At 64.8% G+C, this 11,808-nt stretch overlaps 2 protein-coding genes across 2 annotated transcripts; one reads left to right on the forward strand and one right to left on the reverse strand.

Annotated features, from left to right (window-relative positions):
• Positions 1–390: 390 nt before the first annotated feature.
• LOC113940123 (U4/U6.U5 tri-snRNP-associated protein 2) lies at positions 391–6,594 on the forward strand. Its single transcript, XM_027631208.1, has 12 exons — positions 391–397; positions 538–670; positions 771–865; positions 1,406–1,542; positions 2,023–2,175; positions 3,109–3,334; positions 3,991–4,068; positions 4,156–4,223; positions 4,674–5,005; positions 5,847–5,982; positions 6,062–6,148; positions 6,237–6,594. Exons 1-12 carry the CDS (start codon positions 391–393, stop codon positions 6,282–6,284), a joined length of 1,500 nt encoding a protein of 499 aa, XP_027487009.1. The 3' UTR covers positions 6,285–6,594.
• A 118-nt stretch (positions 6,595–6,712) lies between these two features.
• LOC113940119 (pulmonary surfactant-associated protein B-like) lies at positions 6,713–10,638 on the reverse strand. Its single transcript, XM_027631203.1, has 8 exons — positions 10,555–10,638; positions 9,884–10,009; positions 9,328–9,396; positions 8,563–8,679; positions 8,218–8,316; positions 7,211–7,549; positions 6,875–6,979; positions 6,713–6,800 (listed from the first exon to the last, which is right to left on the reverse strand). Exons 5-8 carry the CDS (start codon positions 8,251–8,253, stop codon positions 6,765–6,767), a joined length of 516 nt encoding a protein of 171 aa, XP_027487004.1. The 5' UTR covers positions 8,254–8,316; positions 8,563–8,679; positions 9,328–9,396; positions 9,884–10,009; positions 10,555–10,638; the 3' UTR covers positions 6,713–6,764.
• Positions 10,639–11,808: the final 1,170 nt, after the last annotated feature.

The raw sequence follows: 11,808 nt of genomic DNA on the forward strand, positions 1-11,808 counted from the left end.
TAGTGGGGACGGGACTGGAGGGGTGGGGAGCACTGGGGGGGTGCGGACAGAGCCGGAGGGGTGTGTGGGGGGACACCGCTGTGGGGTCTGGGGGACACCGGAGAGGCATCAGGGGAGGTGGGGGCTGTGGGGTGTGAGGGGACACCGAGGGATCTGGGAGGCACTGGGGAGGGTGTGTGGGGGTCACAGTGATGTCCGGGAGGACACTGGGGTTGGGGGGGGGCAGGACGGTGGGGTGGGGGTGAACTGGGGTGTCTGGGAGGGGGCACTGGGGAGTGGAGACGCGGGGGTGTATCGGGGGACACATGGGGGTGTAGGAGGGGCAGCGGGGGTGGCAGGGAATGGAGTGGCTGGGGGGACACTGGGATGGGGACACACACCAGGGTGGGAATGGAGAGTTTGTGGGGATGGTGCGGGACACACCAGGGATTCCCAGGGGGGCACAGGGACTGACTGTGGCGGTGCTGAGCTCAGCTCTGGGCAGTGGTTGGAGGTACTAGAGGGAGCTGGGGCTCAGCCCCAAGGGTCTGTAAGGAGGGGGGCATCGCCCTGGTGCTGTCAGGACCCTGTGCCCTCCTCTAACATCTCCCCCACCCCTAGTGCGCTACGGCCGCTTCGACCCCGAGGACCAGCGGAGCCGCCACTGCCCCTACCTGGACACCATCAATAAGTGGGTGATGGGGGGCTGGGGGGCTCCCCCTGCCCCTCTTGCGGGTGCCCCTGTGCCTTGGGGTTCCCTCAGCCCCCCTCAGCCCTGTGACCCTCCCCAGGAGTGTCCTGGACTTCGACTTTGAGAAGCTCTGCTCCATCTCCCTGTCCCACATCAATGTCTATGCCTGCCTGGTCTGCGGGAAGTACTTCCAGGGTGAGACCTGCCCCAGAACTGGGTGGGACACGGGGGACACGTGGGGGCTGTGTGGGGGACATGGGGACAACAGGCTGCTGTGGGGGACAGGGACACTCAGGAGCGAGGGGGAATGGGGGACATCCAGGGACTGGGGTGCTGGGGGGGACAGGGACACACAGGGATGGAGGTGCTGCTGGGGGTGGGACGTGGGGGACACCTAGGACTGGGGTGCTGCAGGGGGCACAGGGACCCTTGGTGAGGGCACAGCTCCCCCTGTACATGAGCGAGGGATTGTTTCTGTCCTGCCTGTCCTGTCCCGTGGCTTCTGTGTGCCTCTCTCTCTTTGGTGACCTGAGTGTCCCCTCCTTGCCCCTCTGTTCCTGCAGTGACACCCCTGAGCCCATGGTGTCCCCCCTTTGTCCTCGTCTGAGCCTGTGGTGTCCCCCTGGCCCCCACACAGCCCCATGGTGTCCCCTCCTGAGCCCATGGTGTCCCCCTGGCCCCTCCGAGCCCATGGTGTCCCCCCCCTGAGCCCCATGGTGTCCCCTGTCCCTGCAGGCCGCGGGCTGAAGTCCCATGCCTACATCCACAGCGTGCAGCTGAGCCACCACGTGTTCCTCAACCTGCACACACTCAAGTTCTACTGCCTGCCTGACAACTACGAGATCATCGACTCCTCCCTCGAGGACATCACGGTGCGGGGGCACCGGGGGCACCCACTGCTGGGGAGGCAGCGTTGGGGTGCCTCAGCTGTGAGGGGGGTCAGGTTTGGGGTACCCTGGCTCTGAGGGGTGAGGTTTGGGTGTACTGCTGTTCTGTGGGGAGTCAGTTTGGGATACCCCTGTTCTGATGGGAGCCAGGTTTGGGTTTTTTCTGTTTTGAGAAATCAGGTTTGGGGTTGCCCTTGTTCTGAGGGGCCAGATTTGGGCACCCTCATTCTGAGGGGGATCAGTTTGCGTCCCCGTCATTCTGAGGGGGTCAGGCTTGGGGTCCCTCTCATGCTGAGGGGTCAGGTGTGGGTTCCCCCTATCCTGTGGGGTCAGCTGTGGATCCCCCCCTGTTCTGAGAGGTCATGTTTGGGTCCCCCCCATTCTGAGAGGTCATGTTTGGGACCCCCCCATTCTGAGGGGTCAGGTTTGGGTCCCCCCCATTCTGAGGGGTGCCTCTCCCCGCAGTACGTGCTCAAGCCCACCTTCACAGCCCAGCACATCGCCCACCTGGACAAACAGGCCAAGCTGTCCCGGGCCTACGATGGCACCACGTACCTGCCGGGCATCGTGGGGCTCAACAACATCAAGGCCAACGACTACGCCAATGCCGTGCTGCAGGTCACTGGGACGGGCCTTCCTGGGGGGGGAACAGCCCAGAGCCCCCCAGAACCCCACGGGGGGATTGTGGGAGTGAACCCCACCTTTCCCATGGGAGATACACCGTGGGAGGGTACAGACTTTGTCTGGGGTGAACCCCCAGCACAGCCCCACTCTGGGGGTCCTGGGGATGAGTCCCATTTCCTGTCTCACACTTTACACCTGAAGAGTACAGAGTTCATTTTGGGGTGAAACCACCCCAGAACCCTGCTGTGGGGCTGACAGGGATGAATCCCATGTCCACTCTCGTAGGCTTTACACCTGGGAAGTGCAGGCTTTGTTTTGGGGTGACACCATCCTATAACCCCCCCCAAAACCCCACTGTGGGGGTTCTGGGGAGGAATCCTACCTCTCTTTTTACAGCTTTTACACACAGGGGAGTGCAGGTGTTTCATTTTGGGATGAAGTCCTCTCAAAACTGTCCCAAACCCTTTCCCAAAACCCCACTCTGGGGTTCCCAGGAGGGAATCCCACATCCTTTCCCACAGGCTTTACACCTTGAGGGTACAAGCTTTGTTTTGGGGTGAAACTCCTGCATAGCCCCCTTCCAGATCTGTGGTCTGGGGGCTCTGGGGATGAATCCTACAGGGTTTACACACAGAGGGCATGCAGGCTTCTTTTTGGGCATGAGACCCCTCCATAACCCCTAAATCTCTGCTCTGGGGATGAATCCCACCTCCTGCCCCACAGACTTTACACACAGAGGGCATGCAGGGGTTTTTTTGGGGGTGAATCCTCCCCATAACCCCTAAATCTCCGCTCTGGGGATGGATCCCACGTCCTGCCCCAGGGGCTCTGCACCTGCTGGGGGTGCAGCCCTCAGAAACCCTCCAAAACCCTCTCAGATCCCCTCTCTGGGGGTCCCGGGGTTGAATCCCCCCTGCTGCCCCCCAGGCCCTGTCCAACGTGCCCCCCCTGCGGAATTACTTCCTGGAGGAGGAGAACTACCGGCGCATCCAGCGCCCGCCCGGGGACATCATGTTCCTGCTGGTGCAGCGCTTCGGGGAGCTCATGAGGAAGCTCTGGAACCCCAGGAACTTCAAGGCTCACGTGTCGCCCCACGAGATGCTCCAGGCCGTGGTGCTCTGCAGCAAGAAGAACTTCCAGATCACCAAGCAGGGTGGGCTTTGGGGGGTCTGGGTTTGGGGAGCAGGGCTGAAATTTAGGGGCAGTGCTGGATTGGAGAAGAAATGCTGGATTTGGGGGGCAGAGTTGGACCCAGGGAACTCTAGATTTGGGGGGCAGGGCTGGATTTGGCGGTCTCTGCACTCGGGGTGCAGTGCTGGGCCTGGGGGGCTCTGGGTCTTGGGGGACAGCACTGGATTTGAGAGGCAGTTCTGGACCTGGGGTGCTCTGGATTTGAGGGCAGTGCTGGACCCAGGGGTTTCTGGGTTTGGGGTGCAGGGTGACACCGCTGGGTTTGGAGACAGGGCTGGGTCTGGGGGCTCTGGATACAGGAGATAGGGCTGGGTTTGGGTGACTGGATTCAGGGGGGCTCTGGATCTGGGGGCAGCAGTAGATCTGGGATCTGGATTTGGAGGCTGGGCTGGGTCTGGGGGATCTGGATTTGGGGGCAGTGCTGGGTTTGGGTGGCAACACTGGATATGAGGGCCAAGCTGGATTTGAGGGAGCAGAGGAGGATGTGGGGGGACAGCAGGATTTGAGGGGCAGAGCAGGATGTGGGGAACAGTGCTGGATTTGAGGGGCAGTGCTGGGTGGGGCAGAGCAGGATCCAGGGTCAGCTCTGGCTCCAGCCCTGCTGTGCCCCCATTGCAGGGGACGGGGTGGAATTCCTGTCCTGGTTCCTGAACGCTCTGCACGCGGCGCTGGGCGGCACCAAGAGGAAGAAGAAGAGTGAGTGGTGGTGGAGGGAGATTTTGAGGGGTCCGGGGGGGCCTCTGTGTCCCTGCTGTCCCTGCTGAGCCCCCCCTGTCCCCACAGCCATCGTCACCGACGTGTTCCAGGGCTCCATGCGCATCTTCACCAAGAAACTGCCACACCCCGACCTGGTGGGAATGGGGGGAGTGGGAGGGTTGGGGTCACACGGGGGTGTTGGGTTCACATGGGGGTGTTGGGGTGCAGTGGGGGGTGATGAGTTCAAATGGAGGCTGAGGCCAGGGAAGGTCTGGGAGAGAGTGTTGGGGTACAGTGGGGTATGGTGGGGGGTGTTGGGGTATGGTGGGGGGGTGTTGGGGTACCGTGGGGTATGGTGGGGGATGTTGGGTTCAAACAAGGGGTGGTGAGGTGCAGCTGGGGGTGTCAGGGTCAACTGGGGGTGTCAGGGTCCAGCGGGGTGGTGGGGGACAGTGGGGGGTTATTGGGGTCAGATGGGGGTGGCGGGGTAGAATGGGGGGGGGTGGGGTGCAGTGGGGGTGTCGGGGTCTGGGGGAGGCCGTTGGGGCCCAAGGGGGGGGTGTTGGGGTCCCACAGGGGTGTCACCCAGGGGTCCCACCCCCCAGCCCGCGGAGGAGAAGGCGCAGCTGCTGCAGAACAGCGAGTACCAGGAGCGCATGGTGGAGTCCACCTTCCTGTACCTGACCCTGGACCTGCCCACGGCCCCACTCTACAAGGACGAGAAGGAGCAGCTCATCATCCCTCAGGTGCCCCTGTTCAGCATCCTGGCCAAGTTCAACGGCAGCACCGAGAAGGAGTACAAGACCTACAAGGAGAACTTCCTGAAGCGCTTCCAGCTGACCCGCCTGCCCCCCTACCTCATCTTCTGCATCAAACGCTTCACCAAGAACAACTTCTTCGTGGAGAAGAACCCCACCATTGTCAACTTCCCCATCACGTGAGCCAGGGCTGGGGGTGCTGGGGGGAGGCTGGGGGCGTTGGGGGGGCTGGGAGCCTGGGGAGGGGGTTTAAAGCATCTGAGAGGAGACGGTGGGGGTTGACGATGTCTAGGGATGGTTGTGGGTGTGTGTGTGAGGTTGTAGGTGTCTTAGGAGGGGTTGAAAGCATCCGTGAGGGGCTTTTGGGGTTTGAAATCATCTAAAGGGATCGGGGGGGGGGGAATGGGGGGGGGGGGGGGGGGTTGGGAGCGTGTGGAGGGGGTTAAAAGCATCCCAGAGGAGATTGTGAGTGGCGGGGCAGGGTTGACGATGTCTAGGGATGGTTGTGGGTGTGTGGAGGGGGTTGTAGGTATCTAAGAGGGGTTGAAAGTATCCAGGAGGAGGGTTTACCATTTTGAAATCATCTAAAGGGGCTTTGAAGGCACTTGGGGAAGGGTTGAAAACACTTGATGGGGTTTAAAACCATTTAGGAGGGGATTGGGGACGTGGGGGATGTTTGAAGGTGCCTAGAGGAGGGTTGTAGGTATCTAGGAGATGGTAGAGGCATCTGGGAGGGCGTTTGAAGGTGCCTGGAGAAGGTATATGGGTGTTGGGAGGGATTGTAGCCATCTGGGAGGGATTTGTGGGCATCTGGAGGTGTTATGGGCATCTTTGGGGGGTTCTGGGGGTATCAGAGAAGGGTTTGAAAACATCTGGGGGGAGTTGAGTGCATGTGGGCACCGAGAAGGGGTTTGGAGGTGTCTGGGGAGGGGGGTGTCTATGCATCTGGAGGGGGTTTGGAGGCACCTGGAGGGGTCTGTGGGGGCTCCCCTGCCCCCCTGAGGCGCATGGGGTGCCCAGGAACGTGGACCTGCGGGAGTACCTGTCGGAGGAGGTGCAGGCGGCGCACGCTCACACCACCTACGACCTCATCGCCAACATCGTGCACGACGGGAAACCCTCGGAGGGCTCCTACCGCATCCACGTCCTGCACCACGTGAGTGTCCCCCTCCCGGGGGGCCCTGGGGGGCCACAGGGACCCCCTGGCCCACCCTGTCCCCTCCTGGTCCTGGCAGGGCACAGGGAAGTGGTACGAGCTGCAGGACCTGCAGGTGACCGACATCCTACCACAGATGATCACCCTGTCCGAGGCCTACATCCAGGTGAGGGGGGCAGGGGGCAGCTGGCACCTCCAGGATGTCCCTGGCATCCCCAGGATGTGCTCTGACCACCCCTCCCCGTCTCCCACAGATCTGGAAACGGCGCGAGGAGGATGAGACAAACCAACAAGGGGCCTGAGACCCCTGGGGACACCCAGAGACCCCCTTGGGATCACTCCCAGTCCCTTGTGGAGATGCAGAGACGCCTTTGAGGACATCCAGAACCCCCCTGGAAGCATCAACAACTGTCTCTGGGACACCCCAAGATCCCCTTGGGGACACCCAGAGAGCCCCAGGGACACCCTGAGCCCCTTGGGGAAACCCTGAGCCCCTTGGGAACACCTAGGTCTCCTTGGGATCACCCTTAACCCCTCTGGGGACACCCTCAAGCCTCCTGGTGTGTCTCTCCCCACCCCAAATAAATGCCACCCACTTATTTTTGTAGCTCATTTTCACCTTTTCTCTTTTTTATGATAGGGGGGTCGTGGTTTCCACTGCTTCCTCCCCAGACCCCCCAGCACCCCGTGACCCCCAGAAACACCCCAAAAAACTAGGAACACAGAGGCAGAGCTGCATCCAAACTTTATTGGGAAGTGCTGGGGGGGCCCCCAGGGCCCCCCTACAGCCAGACGTGCTCCTGGCAGTGCTGCAGGGCCTGGGAGGCACAGAGGGGTCAGTGGGGGATGCGGGGGGTGCCACCCCCCCCCATGTCCCCCCGTCCCCACTCACCTGGCAGCGCCGGGCGGGCTCGGGGCCGGAGCACCAGTACACGGGGCCCAGGGCACAGGGGCCCAGGGGGGGTGACAGTGCGGGTGGGGCGACACTCTTGAGGTCCTGCAGGGGGGACATGGGGGTCAGGGGTTCTCCCAAGGGTGGGGACACCCCAGGGAGCCTCCTGGAACCCCCTCCCCGGGGCTGTGACACCCTTGGGGACCGTGACAGTGTCCTCTCCGTGGGGGTGACACCTTCTGGGGACCTCATGGTGTGCCCAGGGGTGGTGGGACTCCCTCGGCACTGTGCCACCCTGGGGTGCCCCGTCACCTCCCCAGGGACCTGTCCCCTCACCTCGGGGCCCACGCACTCCGCCAGCCGCACCACGATGGCCTCCAGCAGCGCCGGCGGCGCGCCCACGTCGTCCGCGGTGCCCCGGCAGGCGAGGAGCAGGCGGCACAGCAGGCGCGGGCCCAGGCGGCCCAGCAGCCCCTCGAGCAGGAGGGTGGCGTAGCGCTGGGCCAGGCACTGGCACGCGCCCACGGCCACCAGCGGCAGCGCCCGGCACAGCCCCGTGGCCGCCGCGGCCACCCTGGGCACGGGGATGGCGGCCTCGGCCTGCGCCACGAAGGTGCGGCACAGCCAGCACAGCGGGAGGGGCACCGGCAGTGCCACCGGGCCCGGGGGGGGCTCCTGCGGGAGGGAGAGGGGGTCACTCTGAGCCCAGTGACCCGGGGGGGTCACTGAGCCCAGGGTGGCATCGTGGCCTCCCGTGGGACAACAGGAACCCAGAACCGGGCTGGGCCTGGGGGGAGGGGAGTGCTCGAGCCCAGGGGGCTTTGGAGTCCTGGGGGGGGGTTCAGTCTGGAGCCCGGGGGTGGAACTGTGGGGGGGTTTAGGGTTGGGGTTAGGGTTCACTCCAGAGCCCAGTGGTGGAACTGTGCTCTCCTGGAGGGAGGATTTGCTCCAGAGCCCAGTAGTGGGGCTGCAACTCCCTCTGGGGAGGGGTCGCTCAGTGGTGGGGTTGTGGCTGTGGGAAGGGGTCACTTGGTGGGGTTGTGGCTGCGGGAGGGGGGTCACTCAGTGGTGGGGTTGTGGCTGTGGGAAGGTGTCACTCTGCAGCCTGATGGGGGTCTGTGGCCTCCTGTGGGTGGTTGTTCCCTCTGGAGTTGGGTGGTGGGATCTGCAGGAGGGGGTTCACCCGAGCCCCATGGTGGGGTTTTGGCCTCCTGTGGGATGTTCACTGCGGAGCCCAGGGCTGGGGCTGCCCCTGACTGTGCCCCCCAAGCGGGGTCCAGCCCCGTGGTGGCCCTGCTGACACCCTCGGAGCCACCCCTGCTGCCCCCCCGGGACCCCCATACCTGTGGGTGGGTGCCAAGTGTCCCAAGGGCAGGCATGGCTGCAGCACTGCCGGGCTCTGCCGGGCACAGCTTCAGGTTGGCACAGATCTGCCGGGGCACCTGGGGGGCACGACAGGGACCCCAGGATGGGGCATGACCAGGTGACCCAAGTGTCTCCAAACCCTCTGCACCCCAAAGTGTCCCAAACTCCCAGTCCCTGGCGATGTCCCCAAACCTGCAGCATCCCAGGGAGTCCCTGAATGGCACTGCCCCCAGCCCCCCGAGATCTTCCCAGGTGCCACAGTGTCCCCAAGGCCCCAGCACCCCGGGGTGTGCCCTGGTCACGTCCCCCCCCGTGCCACTCACGAGGTGCTGGAGCTCCCGGAGGACGCGCGGGACGAGTGAGTGAACCACGGACTGGCACGGGGCCGCCAGGACGGGCAGCGGGAGGCACAGAGCCCCCAGCACCTGCTCCACTGCCACCTGCGCTGGGGCACCCCGGTGACACCCAGGGACACCCAGGGACACCCAGGGGACACCCAAGGGACACCCACAGGGACATCGACACCGCCACCCCCACCACTGCCACACCTATCACCGTTGCACCACTGGCACCCGTGGTGGCATCTGTGACCATGGCACACGTGGTGCCACCGTGGCACCCGCTGGCATCTGCCACCACTTCACTGCCCACCTCAGCGACCACAGTGAAACCCACAGTGGCACCCACCACCATGGCACCCGTGGTGGCATCTGTGACCACGGCACCTGCAGTGGCACCCACAGCGACAGCCACCACCTCAGCAACCACAGTGACACCTCCAGTGGCACCTCCCTCCATGACACCTGCTGGCACCCACGGTGACACCCACGGTGACCCCCTCAGTGACCCCCTCAGTGACACCCCCAGAGATACCCTCAGTGGCACCTGTGCCTGTGACACTCACAGTGACACTCACAGTGACACTCACAGTGACACTCACAGTGACACCCTCAGTGGCACCCCCAGTGGCACCCCCAGTGACACCCTCAGTGGCACCTCTGCCCCCGGCCCCACGATGACCCCCACGGTGACCCCCACGGTGACACCTCTGTCCCTGTCCCCGCCGTGTCCCCCTGTCCCGCGGGCACCTGCACGGCCGACTGGTTGGACACGCGGTGGAGGAAGGCGAAGAGCTGCTGGCAGAGGGCGCAGGTGTCCTGCGGGAGGGGACAGCGGGGACACGGCGGTGTGGGGACACGGGGACATGGGGAGTTGGGGACACTGGGATGGGGGGAACGGTAGCAGAGGACAGGGATGTGGGGGGGCACGAGGACGTGGGACATGGGGATGGGGTAGCATGGGGATGTGGGGACACGGGGACATGGGGACTCTGGGACATGGGGATGTGGGAACACAGGGACATGGGAACTCTGGGACACGGGGATTGGGGCCATGGGGACTCTGGGACTTGGGTGTGTGGGGAAATGTGGATGTGGGAACAGGGGGGGACCAAGGAGGGTGCATGGGGACATGTTGGTGTGGGGCCGTGGGAGGGTCTTTGGACCCCTGTGGGATTTTGGGGACATGCAGGGGGTAGAGAGACAGTGGGGTGGGGTGGGGGGACACAGGGGACACAGGAGGTGACAGGGACGTGGGGGGTGATCGGGACACGGAGGGTGGTGGGACACGGGGGGGCTCTCTCACCACATCAGGGGGTCTCTGGGTGAGGAGGGGGCAGTGCTCCAGGGCCCCGCAGCGCAGGGCAGTGTCCCAGCTCTGGCACCAGGCAGAGGGGGGCACCCCACAGCCCCCCCCCCGGCGCCCCCAGACCTGTGGGGCCGTGAGCGCCGAGCCGGGGGGGACCGGGAGTCCAGGACACCCCCCCCCCAGTACCTCACCCCAACCCTCACGGGGGAAACCTGAGTGTCTGGGACCCCCAAATACACCCCCCTCCAATCCTCATGGGGGATTGGTCAGCCTCCAGGACCAGCCCCCTCCCCCCCCCAATACACCATCCCAGTGGGATCCAGGCACCCAGGACCCTCCCCAGTGTACACACCACCCCAAAACTGTACCCCCTCCCTCCACGGGGGCACTCGGCTGTCTGGGATCCCCAACTCAATACCCTGCCCCTCCAAGATGCCCTTTCCCACCCCCAGCGCTCATGGGGGGAGCCAGATGTCGGGGACCCCCCCCAATAACACCCCTCAGTACCCTGAGACCCCAAGGGGGCACTCAGGGTCTGACCCCTCCTCCGGACATCCCTTCCTCCCAGAGGCACCCCCGTGTCTGAGCCCCCTCGCCCCACCACGGGGTCCCTGGGGGTGTCCCCAGCTCTGGGGGTACCTCCCGGTTTGGGGGTACGGGGGCCCTACCTGGGGTGGCCCCGAGCAGGGCGAGGAGCAGCGGCAGCGGCAGGGCCATGGCGGGGGCAGAGACAGGGACAGAGACAGGGACAGAGACAGGGACAGAGACAGAGACAGGGACAGCGGCGGTGCTGGCAGGGCCGAGCCCGGGGCCTCTTATAGCCCGCGGGACGTGGCCCTGGGTCGGTGCCAGTGCACGAGGACAGGTGTGTCACAGCCGCGGGGACACGGGGGGGGGCGGCCACCCCCGCCCTGTCACTCTGCCACTGACTCCATGTCCCTGTGTCCCCTACGGCCATGTCCCCGCCAGGGCCCCATTTCAAGGTCTCCATGTCCCTACTGGGGTCCCATGTCCCCATTGGGGTCCCCATGTTCCCACACCCCCACATTCCCCCCATGTCCCCTTATGTTGCCCCATGTCCCCACAGCCCCATGTCCCCCTACATCCCTCCATGTCCCCAATCTCCCCATATCCTCCCCCACCTCTCATGTCCCCCCACCCCTAGACCACCAACACCCCTCTGCCGTGTCCCCCTACCCCCAGGTCCCCATGTTCCTCCCAGATCCCCACGGTCCTACACCTCCATGTCCCCCCATGTCCCCCCACTCTCTCCCCTCATCCCCATGTTCTCCTGTTCCCCCACATCCCCCTACTCTCCCATGTCCCTCCACAGCCCTCGATGTCCCCATGTCCCCACACCCCCACGTCCACCCCTTTTTCCCTTGTTCCCCCATATTCCCCCACCTCCATATGCCCATGTTCCCCCTCATGTCCCCACACCCCCGTGTCCTCCTCCACCCCTAATGTCCCCGTATCCCCCCCGGTCCTGCCCATCCCCCCCTCCTTGTCCCCTGCCACTCCCCGGGTGTGGCCCCCCCGCTCCCCCTCCCGCAATGTCCCTCCGCGGTCACCTTGTCCCCACTTGGCCACTCGAGAGCCCTCAGAGCAGGTGTGGCCGGAGGCCGGGCCCCCTCCGGGGGGGTCACCTGCCCCAGGTGAGGCCACCTGGAGGGCACCGAGGTGACACAGCCCTGCCCGGCCCCGCCAGCCCTGCCGTGCCCCCCGTGCCCCTCTGCCACCCGTGACCCCCGTGTGCTACTCTGTCACTGGTGTCCCACCCTCTGTGCCCCATTCTGTGTCCCTCTGCCACCCTGTGTCCTCTCCCTACCCCTCTGTCACTGGTGTCCCACCCTGCGTGTGCCCTCCAGGTTCCCCTGTCCCCCTGTCCCCCTGTCCCCCTGTCCTCCTGCGGCCCCCTGTGC

The sequence above is a fragment of the Corapipo altera genome, unplaced genomic scaffold (genome assembly GCF_003945725.1).
Source record: "Corapipo altera isolate COAL_440 unplaced genomic scaffold, ASM394572v1 128010, whole genome shotgun sequence".
NCBI classification, from domain to species: domain Eukaryota; kingdom Metazoa; phylum Chordata; class Aves; order Passeriformes; family Pipridae; genus Corapipo; species Corapipo altera.